This window comes from Pantherophis guttatus, chromosome 2 (genome assembly GCF_059756535.1).
Source record: "Pantherophis guttatus breed Tessera chromosome 2, ASM5975653v1, whole genome shotgun sequence".
NCBI lineage: Eukaryota > Metazoa > Chordata > Lepidosauria > Squamata > Colubridae > Pantherophis > Pantherophis guttatus.
Genome location: NC_142064.1, coordinates 288727529 through 288746448, shown reverse-complemented (window position 1 = coordinate 288746448; position 18920 = coordinate 288727529). Strand labels below are relative to the sequence as shown.

General features: G+C 44.3%; 2 protein-coding genes across 2 annotated transcripts in view; both read right to left on the bottom strand.

The window, feature by feature from the left end:
* Window positions 1-935: 935 nt before the first annotated feature.
* Window positions 936-10795, bottom strand: LOC117662553 (uncharacterized). Its single transcript, XM_087884876.1, has 6 exons — window positions 9618-10795; window positions 8639-9241; window positions 8275-8389; window positions 8092-8159; window positions 6319-6448; window positions 936-2826 (listed from the first exon to the last, which is right to left on the bottom strand). The coding sequence occupies exons 2-6, from the start codon at window positions 9050-9052 to the stop codon at window positions 1472-1474; spliced, it is 2082 nt and encodes a 693-aa protein (XP_087741002.1). The 5' UTR covers window positions 9053-9241; window positions 9618-10795; the 3' UTR covers window positions 936-1471.
* A 5329-nt stretch (window positions 10796-16124) lies between these two features.
* LOC132710687 (uncharacterized) overlaps window positions 16125-18920 on the bottom strand; it is a 28798-nt gene continuing 26002 nt past the window's right edge. Inside the window, exon 8 of the mRNA XM_087884938.1 lies at window positions 16125-18502. Within this exon, the coding sequence (XP_087741064.1) occupies window positions 16700-18502 (1803 nt within the window). The 3' untranslated portion in view covers window positions 16125-16699. The remainder of the gene's footprint in view (window positions 18503-18920) is intronic.

Sequence of the window (18920 nt, the reverse complement as noted above, 5' to 3'; positions counted from 1 at the left end):
ACAAGTATTTCCCCCTCCCCCCTCCCTTCCTTACCCCCCCCACCCCCCCGAACTTCCCAGAACAAAATACAGGGTATAACAATTAACAATCATATGCTAAACTAAGCTAATAAACTAAGGATTCCTATCCCTCCCTTCACACTTTAACTCCCCTTTTACTTAACTAAACATAAATACTCTTAATTTTTCTGTTCATTCATAAGCTATTTGATACTTTTTAGTCCGATATTTGTTTTGAATATAATCAATCCATCTTCTCAATTCCGATATATATCTTTCTTGTGAGTGATCTTTCAAATATGCTGAAATCTTCGCCATTTCTGCCAAATTCGCTACTTTTAATGTCCATTCTTCAATAGTAGGCAAATCTTCCTTCTTCCAATATTGGGCCACCAAAAGTCAAGCTGCAATTATTACATTTAAAATCAATTTAGTCTCTATAACCGTACAATCTGTAATTATACCCAACAAAAACAATTGTGAAGTAAACTTTATCTTCTTTTTAAGAATATCTTGGATAATCCACCATATTTTAATCCAAAATGCTTTAACTTTTTTACAATGTATCCGAGAGGAGTGTCTGTCAGCGCCTGCGGTGCTGATTTGCGTTGTCTTGGCGGTTTTAACGAAATCGCGGGGCTGACGGTCCGAGAGGAGCGTCTGTCAGCGCATGCGGTGCCACCGGAAGTCCTTATCCAGTCTCTTCTTAAAAACGTCCAGTGATGAAACACCCACAATGTCTGGAGGAAAGCTGTTCCACTGGTTAATTGTCCTCACTGTAAGGAAGATTGTTAATTCCAGATTGCTTCTCTCCTCGATTAGTTCATATGCATTATTTCTTGTCCTGCCCTATGGTGCTTTGGGAAATAAATTTACCACCTCCTCTTTGTACCTCCTCTCAAGTACTGGAATACTGCCATCACTCCTAATCTTCCTTTTCTCTTGTCTAGCCAAACCCAAATCCTGCAACAGTTCTTGTTTTAGTCTTCAGGCCTTTAATCATTTTAGCTGCTCTTCTTTGCAAAGTCTCAGCATCTTTTTTGTAATGTAATGACCAAATCTGGATGCAGTATTCTAAGTGTGGTCTGTTTATACAAACCAAGGATTGTATTAGATTTTTTGGCTGCTGCTGCACACAAGTGACTCATGTTTAAATGACCATTCCTTCAGACTCCCAAGGTCCCTCTCAGTTACTGTTTTTGAACTAGGTTTCATGTAATCTGTTTCCCACCCAGGTGTAAAATCTTACTTTTCTCCACATTAAACTTCACTTTGTTGGATTGAATCTGGAATCATTTGGATCAGAAAGGCACAATATCCGTACACATAAAAATCTATAGACATGGTGGATCAGAGGTTAGAATGCACTACTACAAGTTAATTGCCCACAGCCAGGAGTTTGGTCCTGACTGGCTAATTGTTGATTCAGTCTTTAATCTTTGTCAGGTCAGTAAAATGAGGACCCAGCTTCCTACGGACAATATGCTGACTTTGTAAACTGCTCAAAGACTGCTATAAAGCTTTGTGGAGTGGTAGAGAAGTCTAAAGTGGAATTGCTATTGCTATATACTTTACCCTTAGCGTGGATCGTTTTATGAGAAGTAAGATTACTATTCTGAGCAAAGGTCTTACCACACTCCATGCATTTAAATGGTTTCTCTTCTGAGTGGATCTTTTTATGGGAAGCAAGATAACTGCGTTGAGCAAAGGTCTTTCCACACTCCATGCATTTAAATGGCTTTTCCCCTGTGTGGATCATCTTATGGGAAGCAAGGTACCTGCGTCGAGCAAAGGTCTTTCCACAGTCCATGCATTTAAATGGCTTTGTCCCTGTGTGGATCATCTTATGGGAAATAAGATTACTTCTATGAGCAAAGGTCTTTCCACACTCCATGCATTTATATGGTTTCTCTCCTGTGTGGATTCTCTTATGAGAAGTAAGTTCATTGCTCTGAGCAAAGGTCTTTCCACAGTCCATGCATTTATATGGTTTCTCTCTTGTGTGGATCATTTTGTGGCATCTAAGTCCATTGTTACAAATAAAGGTATTTCCACACTCCGTGCATTTATATGGTTTCTTCCCTGTGTTGATCATTTTATGGGAAATAAGATTACTTCTATGAGCAAACGTCTTTCCACACTCCATGCATTTAAATGGCTTTTCCCCTGTGTGGACAATCTTATGGTAAATAAGATTACTTCTATGAGCAAAGGTCTTTCCACACTCCATGCATTTATAGGGTTTCTCCCCTGTGTGGATCATCTTATGGGAAGCAAGATACCTGCGTTGAGCAAAGGTCTTTCCACACTCCATGCATTTATAGGGTTTCTCTCCTGCTGCTTGGAGGGACTGGGCTGCCTGGGCTACAGGGGATTCTGAACACAGTTTCTCCCCGGTGTGAATCCTTTCGTGGGAAGTAAGTTGCCAGCTTGTTCTAAAATGTTTTCCAGATTCCAAACATTCATAAGGCTCCTTTTTTGTGTGAATCACTTTTTCAGATGTAAAGAAGTTATTTCCAAGAGAATAAATGAATGTCCCATTGTAATTTTGTCCATTGTATCCTATAGCATCTTTTCCTTTGTTTTGGGTTAAATAGTCTTCATTTACACTTTTCCCAATATATTTTTTCCTTATTTTCTCTTGTTGGGCAAGAAAGTCTTGCATTGGAGCATCAGTGGAATATGAGTTATCCTGATTCCAATTATTTGACTGGCTTCTCTCATGGCTTTCGAATTCCATTCGAAATCCAAACTTCTCTGTTTCATCTTTAGCATTGGTCACTTGGAACAGTTCACAGGAATCTTGATTCTCCTGCCCATTATTACCTTCAAAGGAAAAGAGAAATGAAAACGATAACAAGGTTAGAGAAAAAGATCAAACTGTAGAAAGTCAACGAATATTCTTCTGAATGTTTCCAAAATTCCATTATGTTGTATTTTGCATGCTTATAGTGGTATGATATAGACATGATGATTTCTATATTCATGAGTCATGAAAGCTTTGAAAATATCTAGAAAATACCTTTCTTTACAATTATCTATATACAGGTGAAACTCGAAAAATTAGAATTATCGTGCAAAAGTATATTTATTTCAGTAATGCAACTTAAAAGGTGAAACTAATATATGAGATAGACTCATTACATGCAAAGCGAGATAGTTCAAGCCTTGATTTGTCATAATTTTGATGATTATGGCTTATAGCTCATGAAAACCCCAAATTCATAATCTCAGAAAATTAGAATATTACATGAAATCAATAAAACAAGGATTGTACATAGAACAATATCGGACCTCTGAAAAGTATAAGCATGCATATGTACTCAGTACTTGGTTTGGGCCCCTTTTGCATCAATTACTGCCTCAATGCAGCGTGGCATGGATGCTATCAGCCTGTGACACTGCTGAGGTGTTATGGAAGACCAGGATGCTTCACTAGCGGCCTTCAGCTCTTCTGCATTGTTCGATCTCATGTCTCTCATCTTTCTCTTGGCAATGCCCCATAGATTCTCTATGGGGTTCAGGTCAGGCGAGTTTGCTGGCCAATCAAGCACAGTAATCCCATGGTCATTGAACCAGGTTTTGGTACTTTTGGCAGTGTGGGCAGGTGCCAAGTCCTGCTGGAAAATGAAGTCAGCATCCCCATAAAGCTCATCTGTGGTAGGAAGCATGAAGTGCTCCAAAATCTCCTGGTAGACGTCTGCATTGACTCTGGACTTAATGAAGCACAGTGGACCAACACCAGATGATGACATGGCTCCCCAAATCAACAGAGACTGTGGAAACTTCACACTGGACTTCAAGCATCTCTCCATTCTTCCTCCAGACTCTGGGTCCTTGGTTTCCAAATGAGATGCAAAAGTTGCTCTCATCAGAAAAGGACTTTGGACCACTGAGCAACAGACCAGTTCTTTTTTTCTTTAGCTCAGGTAAGACGCTTCTGACGTTGTTTGTTGTTCAGGAGTGGCTTGATGAAGAATACGACATTTGAAGCCCATGTCCAGGATCCGTCTGTGTGTGGTGGCTCTTGATGCACTGACTCCAGCCTCTGTCCATTCCTTGTAAAAGTCCCCAACATTTTTGAATGGCCTTTTCCTGACAATCCTCTCCAGGCTGCGGTCATTCCTGCTGCTTGTGCACCTTTTTCTTCCACACTTTTCCCTTCCACATAACTTTCTATTAATGTGCTTTGATACAGCACTTTGGGAACATCCAACTTCTTTTGCAATTACCTTTTGAGGCTTTCCCTCCTTATGGAGGGTGTCAATGATGGTTTTCTGCACAACTGTCAGGTCAGCAGTCTTTCCCATGATTGTGATTCCTACTGAACCAGACTGAGACCATTTAAGGCTCAGGAACCCTTTGCAGGTGTTATGGCTTAATTAGCTGATTAGAGTGGGACACTTTGAGCCTAGAATATTGAACCTTTTCACAATATTCTAATTTTCTGAGATTGTGAATTTGAGGTTTTCATGAGCTGTAAGCCATAATCATCAAAAGTATGACAAATCAACGCTTGAACTATCTCGCTTTGCATGTAATGAGTCTATCTCATATATTGGTTTCACCTTTTAAATTGCATTACTGAAATAAATGAACTTTTGCACAATATTCTAATTTTTTGAGTTTCACCTGTAGATATATATGCAAATCCCACTCAAAGTCAGTTTTGAGTTAAGAAATAATCTTGGCTTGTAAACGCTCTTCGCGCTGAGACTGGAAAGGTTGGGAGGCTCAAGAAAGGCTATTTCACTGCTCAAAAGTCTCATTGGCTTGCAAGGGTTCTTTGCGAAAGAAAGTTCGGTGGCAGTGAGCTCCAGGCAGAGGGTGAAAGGTGAGTGAGGATTCCCCCTCAGAACATTTTCCCGCCACTGGAAAAAGTGCTGAGAGCTCACCCTGCCACAGCCTGCCACTTGGAGCTCCAAGTGGGGGAGGGGGGCCAGACGGCTTCGGGAAATGCTAGCCCAGTGGGGGGGGGGCAGCCCGGCAAGCTTCGCAGCAACATGAAGCACCACCAGCAGGTGCGGAAAGGCCTTCCGGGACGCCCCGACATCCCCGAGACTGCCTGGCCACAAAGCCACTCTGTGCCCAGAGGAGGAAGAGGCTTTCCGCCCCAGCCGCCTCCTCGGAAGCAGCCCCAGCACTCTGCGCTCCCCTGCTGAGGCCCATGGGAGTCGTGGTCGGCCTGGCGGCCCCATTCCCTGCCACCCCTCCCCGGTGGACACCGCTCACCTGGGTCAGCTGCTCCTATCAGCAGATGGACTGAAAAGCTTGCCAGCCCCCACCCCCCCACCCGGGCTAGAGTCTCCCGAAGCCGTCAGAGTTGCGCAGATGAGGCGGGCCGAGCGTCGGCCGGGGTGAGCAACCAGCGACAGGGGGACCGGTTCAGGGGCGTGGCCAGTCGGCCATCGCTACCAGTATTCTGACCTCCAGGAAATGGCCACCACCGGTTCTGGCAAACCGGTGCGAACTGGCTGAATACTACCTCTGATTAAGAGTACTGGGCCTAAAACAGAGACTTGGGCTATCCCATTGCATACTTCCCTCCATGTAAATGAAGTTCCATTGACAACTACACATTGAGTGTGGTTGGTTTGTCAGTTACGAATCCATGTGGTGGTGATCGGGGGGAAAAGTCTTTGAAAATGACTTTGACATTGAAAATGTTTGCAAAGCCTTTTGCCCCGGATCTTGTGCAGGCCTCAGTTAGCAGAGAACAGAGGCCTAATGTACTATAGTACGAGATCACACAAGATCAGTAGTGCAAGGTTTCTCACCACTTTAGCCCTATATTTTTTGCAAATGTACCAAAGCAGGCAAAGGAACCGATAGCTCGCTACATTGTCGCAGGCTAAGTCTTGGCAGGGTGGGGTGGGGGAATAAGTAGGGCGAATGTTGCAGCACCTCTATTGTCATTCGTAACTATGGACAGCTATAGTGGTGCAACATTCGTAATTTCAGGACTGGGTCTAAAGTACTGAGAGGGGTAAATCATAATGTCCGCTAAGTGAACTGTGGTAACTCAGGTATTCCCTATACCCTAGGATACACTGAGTCACATTGCATGAGGCCTTCATTCTTGAATTGAGAGAATCCCTCTCACATGACCTCCAGAGGACACATAAGGGCACACCTCATTCAAAGAAAGAATTTAAACAAAGAGACATTGACCTCTTTCCTTTCTTGGAGTACGAGAAGACCAGTTTGTTTCCTTTTCCCTCCAAGGAAATAATATTGGATTAATGATTTTTTAAAATAAAAAAACTAAATATAATCTGTCTTCTTGAGTTCTCTGACTGGGGACTAGAGAACTCTTACCCAGAGAGACCATGTTCCTATGGTTTTCAAGCATGACTTCCGAATGCAGCGCTTTTTGGTCAGGATCCAGCTGAGACCATTCCTCCTCAGAGAAATACACAGCCACCTCCTCGAAGGACACAAGACTCTCCTGAACACGGAAAAAAGAATAGAACAGGAGGATTTGCAGTATCTGATCATCTTAATCAATGATTTAGACAAGAGAATAGAAGGGGAAGTCCTCAAATTTGAAGACAAGACTAAATTGACAGGAATAACAATACTCCAGAAGATAAGCTCGAAATATAGAAGTATCGACAGGTTGGGCCTCATCTAACAAAATGAAAATCAACGGTGTATAATGCTTTGGTAAGACAGCACTTGGCATCCAGTATTACCACGATGTAAAAAAGATCTTGAGACTCTAGAAAGAGCAACCAAAATGATTAGGGTCCTGGAGGCTAAAACATATAAAAAACGGTTGCTGGAATTGGGTATATCTAGTTCAATGAAAAGAAGAACGAGGGGTGAGATGGTAGCAGTGTGGCAATATCTAAGGGGCTGCCACAAAGAAGAGGAGGCCAATTTATTCTCCAAAGTACTTGAGAGCAGGACAAGAAGCAAAGGGCTTCCTGTCTGAGAAGGGGTTTGGACTAGGAGATCTCCAAGATCTCTACCAATTCTGCTCCATTGTTCCCAAATTCCCAAAGCAAAGATTTGCACCAAGTTAAATGGCTGTGAGTCACACAAGTCTTGAGCCTTGGAAGTACAGTGATCTAAAGCACCCTGTTATTAACACCAGCTGCCTGCAATTACTGCAGGTTCAAATCTCACCAGGCTCAAGGTTGACTCAGCCTTCCATCCTTTCTAAGGTAGGTAAATTGAGGACCCAGTTGTGGGGGCAATAAGCTGACTTTGTATAAATATACAAAAGTATGAGGGCTGTTGCTTAGCGCATTGTAAGCCGCCCTGAGTCTCCGGAGAAGGGTGGCATATAAATCAAATTTAAAAAAAAAAACAAAAAACCGAAACTTAATATGGACAATTCTCAAAATTTGTTTGACTGAAGAAATATTTGGGGCAACTTTTATCAAGCTGATTGATTCTGCAGACCTTTCAATGCCTTTCAGTAAAGTAATCCCACTTCTGGATCAACTTATATATCATTTATTGATCGAGTAGTCTGAGCTATTAGTTGAATGGGAAAACCAAAGAAGAGAAAATTCTCTGCGAAGGCCATTTCTAAACCTTTGCAAAGTGGGAATGTTTGATCTCCTAATCCAGGCACAAATCAGAGGATTGGAAATTATTTTGTAGCCCAAAGTACTGTGATTGCATGCTCTGTGTGGCCATTCTCTTTGGATTTTAAAATTCTGCTTTATTTTTTAATATGATTTGCTTATTTTTTGAATAACTGGTCATAAATAAGGCTTTTTTAAAATGGTAAAGTGGCAATATGAGTAATTAGTTATTTTTCATTAGCCTTGCACAACTCCAAGTCAAACAATTGCAAAAAGAATGGGTCTCTAGCAGTTACTACCACTGTGATACGTTTATTTCTACCTCTTGAACCACTTTTAAAAAATTACTTCTTGTAAACTCATAGTCTACAGAGGAAGCTATGTTGGTTGAAAGTAACTTGAACCTGCTATTATGGTGTCCATGTTGCACAGGAACATAAAAAGAATCCAGGCCAAACAAGGAAGGGAAATAGAAGGAGAGCGAACTCTGCATACCCGCTTCACTTCCTGAAGGAAAGGAGAATAGAAATCTAATAACTTTTCCCTTTCTTACTTGATTTGGAGGTTCAATCACAGTTTGAGCTGCATCGTAAAAACCCGAAAACTTCATGCTTTGTTTCTCTGTAAGGAATAATTTCAAAATGCATATTTAACAAAATAAGAGGAGGTATACTACAGAAGAGAAGAAGGTAAGACAGATGGGATCTCTCTGGGAAATCAGAGGATCTTCGATTACCTCCTGAAGTGTCCTGACTTTGATTGTCCCAAGGGATCCCCCTGAAAAATAGCTTCTGAGGGGGATTTGATGGATTCTTCTTTCCCTCAGGATCTCTGATCTCCCTAGTGCAGCACTTCAAATTGGAGGAAGGAAAAAAGAAGCAGAATTAATGTACACCACATGACATGAAGTGCATTCTTATATTCGGAATGCAACCTCAAAGTCCCCAATATCCATCAGTGACACTGAGTGAGAAAACAGTGGAACAATATACTATAAGAATTGGTGGGACATATTATGAATGTCAGAGAAGCTTGGGAGGGAGGGGTGAAGTATTCAAACACATTCTTTATTTCCTTTTGAGCTCCCTAAAGTGTCTCACCTGCAACTCCACCTGCTCCTTCTGCTCCTCCACCTGGCTCAGAAGGAATCCTTCAGCCAGGGCCACTGCCTGGGAGCTGGTCTCTGCTCCACATTCCCGCACCCAGCCCTCCATCTCTGGGGGCAGAAGAAACAGGAGGTGCTCCAGAACCACCAGGTCCAGCATCTGGGCTTTGGTGTGCTTTTCTGGTCTCAGCCATCGCCTACAAAAGTCATGGAGTTGGCTGCAAATTCCTCGGGGACCCTCAGCCTCCTGGTATTGGATGAAGTTCCAGGGCTGAACTTCTGAAGGGAGGATGGTTTCCTCCTTCAGGAACTTCTGCCCAGTCCTTGTCCAGAGCTTCCCCCAATTCCCAGGCTGAGCAGCTGAAGGGCCTTTTCCGGCTCCCTCCTTTCCAAAAGGTTGTGTCTCCATCCTTTCTCTGTCCTGCAGAGCAACTGCAAATGGCTCCAAGGACTCTGGTGGGTCTCCAGATGCTTTTTCCTTCACGGGACCATTTCTGGGGCTGCAGGACTGATCCCTCCAAGGGATTCCGCTCTTTTTTTTCCCAGCCAGAGAAAATTTTGGTTTGCAAGGATTTCAAATGGTTTCGACTTTGTGTATCTGAGATGGAAAGAAAAATAAATACCAAGAATTAGAAATTGAATTCAGCCACTGAACAACCTTCACTCAACCTCCCCGGAGCCCCAAGAGACTCAGCCCAGCGCAGGGCCTGGAAGGAGGCAGCTGGAGAGGCCGCCCCGCCTCTCTCCCCCTCCGGAGACAGGGAGCCTGGTGCGAATCCTGCCTCCTCCTCGCCCGGCTTTTCTCCTCTCCTGCTGGGTCTCTGCAAGGCCGACCCTCCCCTCCCCCCACTCGGGCTCTCCCTGGACACGGGGCGGCTGGGGAGCATGGGACCCGGAGTTGAAGCCGGAGGAGGGCTGGGCGAGGGTCTCTCCCTCCTCCGCCTCCCTTTGCCCGGTAGGAGCCCCCAACTTACCCAGGGCACGTCTTGATCCCCCCCCCGCCAGACTCTCCCGCAGGTCCTCCGCCTCCTGCGGAGCCCCAGGGATTAAGGAAAACAAGTGCGGCCTCCTAGAGCAGCAAGGTTGTGTGACGTCATTTCCTTCCAAGCCTCCTCTACAAAGGCAGCCGTGTCTTTCGCCCTCCAGTGGCCCAATGGGAAAGCGCCTCGTGTTCTCTTCTCTTGGCAGAATGCGCCCTCTAATGGATTTTCCATAAATTTACAGGATTCCCTGAAAAGGGCGGGAAAGAGGAGCGCATCTGAGGGAAGGGCAGGGATGATGGGCATGGGAGTAGGAGAAAAGGCCCCTCTCAATGCCTCCCTGCCCAAGAAAAGCTTTTTGGTCTCCAGAGGCAGCAATTCCACCATCTTCCTCTCCTTCCTGTCCAGGAACCGTCTGTGGAGGCTTCAAAAGGGTCCAAATCCTGTCAGAAGAGAAGAACCAGGAGGCTCTCTGGGAAACACAGCTTGGGTCTTGCTAGCCTGAAGCAGAGAAAGATGGGACACAGGAAGGGAAGCCACAATGAGGAAAATTATTGTTTTCTATTTCTTTAATTCAATACATACAGATGCCCTTCCCAAATTATTTCCTCAGCCTCGCAGCAAATTGGGGAAGCAGAAAAGGCAGAGACCCCTCCAGCCTCTTCGGATGAACACCCTGGGTGACCCCGTCTTTTGTGCCTGCGGAAAGACTGTGAAGGAAAAGAAAAAAGAAAAAAAGTTCCAAAATGGAGGGAAAGCTGAAATCCATGGATATTCCAGAAATTTTACCTCATGATGAGGCCCAGCCGCTTGAGGTGGCTCTTCCCGCTCGTGCGCATGCTCCCAGCCCCGCCACAGCCAGCCAGGGTGTTGCGAGAGGAGGTGGAGGAGGATGCAAGTTGCCAAGAAGAACAAAAAGGAGTAGCGAAGAGCTCCAAGGAGAACTTGCTGGGTGCGAACATGCTCACACACACAGATATACACACACACAGACAGACAGAAGGACATAGAGAGACAGATACAGAGAGAGAGGGAAAGGGAGGGAAAGATAGGGAGAGGGAGAGATAGAGAGACAGACACAGATAGAGGGGGAGAGAGATACAGAGAGGGGAGATAGAGAGGAGAGGAGGAGAGAGACTAGATACAGAGAGGGGAGAGGGCGGGAGAGATACAGAGGAAGAAGGGCGGAGAGGAGAGATACAAAGAGGGGGGAGATGGGGGAGAGAGACATAGAGAGGGGAGAGATGGATGGAGAGAGAAAGACAGATACAGAGGGGGGAGAGAGATACAGAGAGGGGAGAGAGGGAAGATGGGGGGAGAGAGAGATACAGAGTGAGAGAGGGAGGGAGAGAGGTACAGGGTGGGGGGAGAGAGAGAGATACAGAGGGGGAGGAGAGAGGGGAAGATAAAGGGAGGGGGCAGGGGGATTTGTTGTTCCCCGGGGGTTGTTTATAATAACTGGTTGTCTGCCCTAATGACCTGCTGGGTAGGCATGGCTAAAGGGTCATGAGACTGGGGGAATGAGTGACATGGAGTTGGCCACGCCCACCCAGGTTTTGTGGCACCCAGTGGTTTTTTTCCTGTGGGAAACAGATCCAAATGGCTCTTTGGGTGTTTAAGGTTGCAGACCCCTGGTTTAGTGTGTTAGTAATTTTTAATGCAACGAAAAGAATTGCAGCAGAGTAGATGTGCAGGACAGTGCTCAGCAGCCTGAATGCAGTGGCAGGGGAAGTGGCATGGTTACACTGGCAGCTGCTGAGGAAGGGGCCCTGGCAGGCCGGTGGCAGAGGAGTGCTCCATAGATCTGGGCCTCCCCCCTCCCCTGTCAAGCAGGAGCAGCCCAGCAGGGCAGCCGAAGCAGTGCTGTCAGGAGGATGAAGAGCCCCCATAAGTCGCTCGTGCCAGTTGCGAGTGGTGAGTGTGTCAAAAGTGAAAAGCGGGACTCCCCTGTCATCCATATGTTTTGGAAGGGAGATATTAAAAAATCCTGCAGAACTTGCCAACCCCAGCACCAGCAATAGCAGCTGTGCCTTCCCCCTTCCAAAACATGCCAGGATGTGATCTAAGTAAGACCTGGCTTGAACTGCTATTGAAACACCTCCTGGCTCTTTCCCACAGGGACGGTGGCTGTTCTCTACATTTTGCCGTCTTCCGCAGTGCAAGGGGCGGCAGGTGAGTCCCACTTTTTGCTTTCAACTGCTGCAGGCGGCACTGGCAGCAGGCAGAGGCATGGGACAAGACACTCCGTATCCAGCAGCCGTTGCAAGCATTTTTCAGGCAGCTGCTGCAGTAACACTTTGAGAAAGAGCTGAAAAGTGTTTCAATAGCAGGTCAAGCCATGTCTTATTCAGTTCACATCCTGATGTGTTTAGGGAGAAGGCACAGCTGCTATTGTCCGTGATGTGATCTGAATAATTGAAACACTTCCCGAAAAGAGGGCACCAAACAAAAAGGGCACACGGACTTGCGGTGCTTTTTGATTCAGGCGCTGCTGCTGACTTGGAAGGAGAAGCTTTTACATTTGCACAATGTGTGTCCTGAAAGGTCTCGTGGAGAGGCAGGTGAGCCCCTTGTCCTTAGCTTTTCACCTCGCTTTTTCTCCTCTGCTTCAGCCCAGCCTAGCCCTCCATCCAGCAGTTAAGGATAAGGGACTCACCTGTCTCTTCATGAACAATCTCAGGAAACACAGCATGCAAATGAAAACATAGCGTCTTTCAACTTTCAACTTTCCATGCATTTATACAGCTTCACTCCTGTGTGGATCATCTTATGGGAAATAAGACTACCATTTTGAGTAAAGGGTTTCCCCCACTCCATGCGTTAAAATGGCTTTTCCCCCGTACGGATCGTTTTGTGGATAGTAAGTTCATTGCTACGAGTAAATATTTACTTAGTGGATCCTTTTATGGGAAATAAGATTACTGTATCTTCTGAACCTGTTACCAGACTCTGCATTTGTATACCTTCTCTCCAGTGTGAATCCTTTCATGGGAAGTAAATTGTCTGCTTGTTCTAAAACATGCCCCACATTCCAAACATTTAAAAGGCTTTTGTTGTGGCCCCACCCTCTGAGCCTATCCCATCGGAGGAAGAAAGCTCCGAGCATGAGGAAGAGGAGTCAGCCAGGCCTCCCTCTCCAGGCCCCTCCCCTGTGGCACTGTCTCAGGTGCCGGCCGAGGGAGAGGAGATTAGCAGGGAGACAGGTGTCTCGGATGAGAGTGAAGGAGAGACATCATTCCTGGACCCACGCCTCCGAAGGCGTGATAAACGATTGCAGCAGCTCAGGAGGCGTGCTAGGGATTAGAACTGAGTCACTGGACCACACCCCAGAGACTATATAATAGAGGGTGGTGGCCAGTGATCCCTGTGACAAACAAAAATAAACCTTGGATAGTCACTAAAGCCTCGTCCGAAACTGCGGAGAGGAATATTTATTTCTGTTGGACTCTTGTACGCTGAGTATATTATCTTTCTGTTTCTGTGAAAATAAAGCACTTGGCAGACGGTGTGTATATCGCTGCCAAGTTGGAGACAAAGACCTGGGTGTGTGCCAACTGCTTCCTTAACCCTCGGCTGGCTGTGTTTGTGTGTGTGTGTGGACGGGGGCAGATCATCTTCTCTTTTGTGTCAATCACTTTTTGAGATGTAAGGAACTTATTTCCATGAGAAGGAATGAATGTCCCATAATTATTTTTTCCATTGTATCTTCTGATAGCAGCTTCTCCTTTGTTTTGGGTTACATTGTGTTCATTTACATAAAATTAGTTTCACACTTTTCCCAATCCATTTTTTCTTTATTTTCTCTTGTTGGGCAAGAAATTCCATTATGTTCTATGTACCACATGCCTACAGTGGTGTGATATAGACATGATGATCTCATGAGAACTGAAACAATTTTGAAACAAGTTCATTCCCTGGTGTACTTTGGAACAGCTGCTCCACGGCGTCTGTTTGGCAGGCAGGACTCCCGCTCAGCCCGTTCTTCGATCCCAGTGATGAGATTTTGGGGCGAAATTCTTTGCTTGAAGCCTCCCCTTGGCTTGTAAACACATTTCACGTCGACATTGGAAAGGTTGGGAGGCTCAAGAAAGGCTATTTCACTGCCTCAAAGTCTCATCGGCCTGCAAGGGCAGAAAATAGAGGCCTAATGTACTATAGTGCGAGATCACATGAGATCAGTAGTGCGAGATTTGCTTGCGGGGAATAGGTAGGGTGAATGTTGCAGGGTCCCTGCTGTCATTCGTAAGTATGGATGGCCGTAGTGCTGCAACATTCATAATTTCGAGACTTCGTCTAAAGTATGGGGGGAGGGGGAATCATAACTTTGAATGGTCACTAAGTGAAGTGTCATAACTTGGGGATTACCTATACCATAGGATACTCTGAGTCACATTGCATTAGGCCTTCGTTCTTCAATTGGTTTGGGAGAATGTTCTTCCATGGCCTGTTCATGAAAGATCTGTTCTCACACAATTCTGGGAGGTTTCAGAGGACAAATGACAACATGTTCCTCTCACATGACCTCCAGGGGACACATAAAAGCACACCTCATTCTTTTCAGCCTCCACAGATAAGTTCAAATAGAAATAAATTAGTGGACCAGAGGAATACTGTTCAGATAATTTTCTTGGCCTACAGTAAGACATTGGATAAAGTAGACCATAACCTACTACTAGATAATGTAGAAAAATGTGGGTTAGACAGCATCACCACCAGATGGATACGTAAGTGGCTGACCAACCGCACTCAACGTGTAGTCCTCAATGAAACTGTAGCTACTTGGAGGAAAGTATGCAGTGGGGTAGCCAAAGGCTCTGTTTTAGGCCCAGGACTCTTCAACATCTTCATCAATGACTTGGACGAGGGGATAGATGGGGAACTCATCAAGTTTGCAGATGACACCAAACTGGCAGGAATAGCCAACACTTCAGAAGATAAGCTTAAGATACAGAAGGATCTTGACAGACTTGAACATTGGGTGCTATCTAACAAAATGAAATTCAATGCTGAAAAAAGTAAGGCTCTATATTTAGGCAAGAAAAACAAAATGCATAGGTACAGTATATGTGGTACCTTTCTCAATAGTAACTGTGAGAGGGATCTTGGAGTCCTACATGACATGATAGCAGTGTTCCAATATCTCAGGCATTGTCACAAAGAGGGAGTGAAACTATTCTTCAAAGCACCTGAGGGTAAAATAAGAAGCAATGGGGTAAAACTAATCAAGGAGAAAAGCAACTTAGAACTAAGGAGAAATTTCCTCACAGTTAGAACAATCAGTGGAACAACTTGCCTCCAGAAGCTCTGAATGCTCCAACACTGGAAGTTTTAAAGAAGATGTTAGATAACCATTTATTTGAGGTGGTGTAGGATTGGACTAGAAGATCTCCAAGGTCCCTTCCAACTCTGTTATTCTATTCTATTCTCAATGGAAAAATACAGATAAGAAATGGCACAGAAAGGATCCAAGCAAAGAGATATTGACCTCTTTCCTTCCTTAGAGTACGAGAAGGCCTGATCCTTTCCTTCTCCCTCCCAGGAGACAATATCTGATTATTGATTTTTTAATTAAAAAAAAACTATAATCTGTCTTCTTGAACTCTTGGATTCAGGATAAGAACATTCTTACCCAGAGAGACCACATTCCTATAGTTTTCAAGCATGAGTTCCGAATGCAGCGCTTTTTGGTCAGGATCCAGCTTAGAGCATTCCTCCTCAGAGAAATACACAGCCACCTCCTCAAAGGACCACAGCTGCGATATAAGGATATCTGCAAGAGGGACCTAAAGGCCCTGGGAATGGACATTAACAACTGGGAAACCTTGACCTCCAACTGTTCAGCTTGGAGGCTAAAGACGCAGCATGGCCTTCTCCAATTAGAAGAAACACTTGTTCAGTAGGCTGAGGCAAAGAGACAGTCCCGGTACCAGCGAAATCTGCGGGCTGGGCGCAGGGGACAGAATGTATCTGCCCTCAGTGTGGAAAGAATTGCCACTCTTGAGTTGGCCTTTTTAGTCACACTAGATGCTGTTTTAGGACCTCTTTCCGGAGGTCCTAAATACCATAGTCTTTTGAGACTGAAAGATGCCAATGTCATGCCAATGTCCTAGAAGGACACAAGACTCTTGAACACGGAAAAAAGAAGAGAACAGGAGGATTCACAAGATCTGTTCAACTTCATCAATGATTTAGGCAAGGGAATAAAACAGGAATTCATAAAATTTGCAGACAAGACCAAATTGACAGGAATAACAACACTCCAGAAGATAGGCTCAAGATATAGAAGGATCAACAGATTGGACCCCATCTAAGAAAATGAAAAACAATATTTGAGAAATGTAAGGTTCTTTATTTAGGAAAGAAAAACTAAATACATAGGCATAGAATAGGTGATATCTGGCTCAACAGTAGAAAGTGCAACGGGGATCTTGGAGTCCTAGTGGACAATCATTAAACACAAGTCAGCAGTTGCCAAAAAACCCAACTCAATCATAGGCTGCATTAAGAGGGATAGAATCAAGACCACATTTATTTATTTATTTATTTATTTATTTATTTATTTATTTATTTATTGAATTTATATACCGCCCTTCTCCCCGAAGGGACTCAGGGCGGTGAACAGCTGAAAACTAAGATAACATACAATATAAAAGTTAAGATAACTAAAAATAAATTAAATTAATCGGCCTCCCAATTTACAACCCCAAGCTATTCCATTAAAAACTAACCCATAAAACCTATTCAGGCCAGGCCGGCTTGCTGAAATAAAAACGTCTTCAGGGTCTTACGGAAAATACGGAGATCTGGAATCAGTCGTATTACGGGAGGTAGCTCGTTCCAGAGGGCGGGTGCTCCCACACTCCCACATAAAGTGTTAGTACAGCTTTACAATGCCTTGTAAGACCGCACTTGGAATATTGTCAAAGTTGGCTCCTTATGGGACGTGCAGCCGCTCCCGATCTGGTGTGAATGCCCCAGGCTGCCCAAGTTCAGCTTGTTGAATTTCTCAGGCAGCCGCTCCAAGATCTGGCTGCGGAGCACGCTCTGGTATTTCCACTCCACAGACTCGCTCAGGTCTATGGCTTCCATCTTTCCACACTCCATGCATTTATACAGCTTCTCGTGTGGATCATTTCATGGGAGACAAGATAGCGGCGTTGAGCAAAACTCTTTCCACACTGCATGCATTTAAATGGCTTTTCCCCGGTGTGGATCTTTCTGTGGTTAGTCAGTCCACTGCTCTGAGCAAACGTGTTTCCACACTCCAGGCATTTAAATGGCTTCTCCCCTGTGTGGATCATCTTATGAGAAGTAAGAGTACTACTCTTAGTAAACATCTTTCCACACTCCATGCATTTAAATGGTTTCTCTTCTGAGTGGATCTTTTTATGGGAAGTAAGATAACTGCGTTGACCAAAGGTCTTTCCACAGTCCATGCATTTATATGGCTTCTCCCCTGTGTGGATCATCTTATGGGAAATAAGATTACCTCTTCGAGGAAAGGTCTTTCCACATTCCATGCATTTGTATGGCTTCTCTCCTGTGTGGATAATCTTATGGGAATTAAGTTTACTTCTATGAGCAAAGGTCTTTCCACACTCCATGCATTTAAATGGTTTCTCTTCTGAGTGGATCATCTTATGGGAAGTAAGATAACTGCGTTGACCAAAGGTCTTTCCACAGTCCATGCATTTATACGGCTTCTCCCCTGTGTGGATTATCTTATGAGAAGTAAGAGCCCTACTATCAGTAAACGTCTTTCCACACTCCATGCATTTAAATGGTTTCTCTTCTAAGTGGATATTTTTATGGGAAGCAAGATAACTGCGTTGAGCAAAGGTCTTTCCACACTCCATGCATTTGTATGGTTTCTCCCCCGTGTGGATCATCTTATGAGAAGTAAGAGCCCTACTATCAGTAAATGTCTTTCCACACTCCATACATTTAAATGGTTTCTCTTCTAAGTGGATATTTTTATGGGAAGCAAGATAACTGCGTTGAGCAAAGGTCTTTCCACACTCCATGCATTTGTATGGTTTCTCCCCCGTGTGGATCATCTTATGAGAAGTAAGAGCCCTACTATCAGTAAATGTCTTTCCACACTCCATGCATTTAAATGGTTTCTCTTCTAAGTGGATATTTTTATGGGAAGCAAGATAACTGCGTTGAGCAAAGGTCTTTCCACACTCCATGCATTTGTATGGTTTCTCCCCCGTGTGGATAATCTTATGAGAAGTAAGAGCACTGCGCTTAGTATACATCTTTCCACACTCCATGCATTTAAATGGTTTCTCTTCCAAGTGGATCTTTTTATGGGAAGCAAGATAACTGCGTTGAGCAAAGGTCTTTCCACACTCCATGCATTTAAATGGCTTTTCCCCTGTGTGGATCATCTTATGGGAAATAAGATGACCTCTTTGAGTAAAGGTCTTTCCACACTCCATGCATTTGTATGGCTTCTCCCCTGTGTGGATCATCTTATGGGAATTAAGTTTACTTCTATGAGCAAAGGTCTTTCCACACTCCATGCATTTATATGGTTTCTTCCCTGTGTGGATCATCTTATGAGAAATAAGATGACCTCTTTGAGTAAAGGTCTTTCCACACTCCATGCATTTAAATGGCTTCTCCCCTGTGTGGATCATCTTATGGGAAATAAGATGACCTCTTTGAGTAAAGGTCTTTCCACACTCCATGCATTTATATGGTTTCTTCCCTGTGTGGATCATCTTATGGGAAATAAGATTACGTCTTTGAGCAAAGGTCTTTCCACACTCCATGCATTTAAATGGCTTTTCCCCTGTGTGGACAATCTTATGGGAAGCAAGATACCTGCGCTGAGCAAAGGTCTTTCCACATTCCATGCATTTATAGGGTTTCTCTCCTGCTGCTTGGAGGGATTGGGCTGCCTGGGCTAAAGGGGATTCTGAACACAGTTTCTCCCCGGTGTGAATCCTTTCATGGAAAGTAAGTTGCCAGCTTATTCCAAAATGTTTTCCAGATTCCAAACATTCATAAGGCTCCTTTTTTGTGTGAATCACTTTTTCAGATGTAAAGAAGTTATTTCCAAGAGAATCAATGAATATCCCATTGTAATTTTGTCCATGGTATCTTAAAGCATCTTTTCCTTTGTTTTGGGTTAAATAGTCTTCATTTACACTTTTCCCAATATATTTTTTCTCTTGTTGGGCAAGAAAGTCTTGCATTGGAGCATCAGTGGAATATGAGCTATCCTGATTCCAATTATTTGACTGGCTTCTCTCATGGCTTTCGAATTCCATTCGAAATCCAAACTTC

Bases quoted from the DNA above. Each gene is read 5' to 3' on its own strand.
- LOC117662553 (XM_087884876.1), bottom strand. From the start codon at position 9,052: ATGGAGACACAACCTTTTGGAAAGGAGGGAGCCGGAAAAGGCCCTTCA. The intron at 8,390-8,638 runs GTGAGACACTTT...TCCAATTTGAAG, and splicing joins AGGAGCAGGTGGAGTTGCAG to TGCTGCACTAGGGAGATCAG. The intron at 8,160-8,274 runs GTAATCGAAGAT...TATTCCTTACAG, and splicing joins AAGTCAGGACACTTCAGGAG to AGAAACAAAGCATGAAGTTT.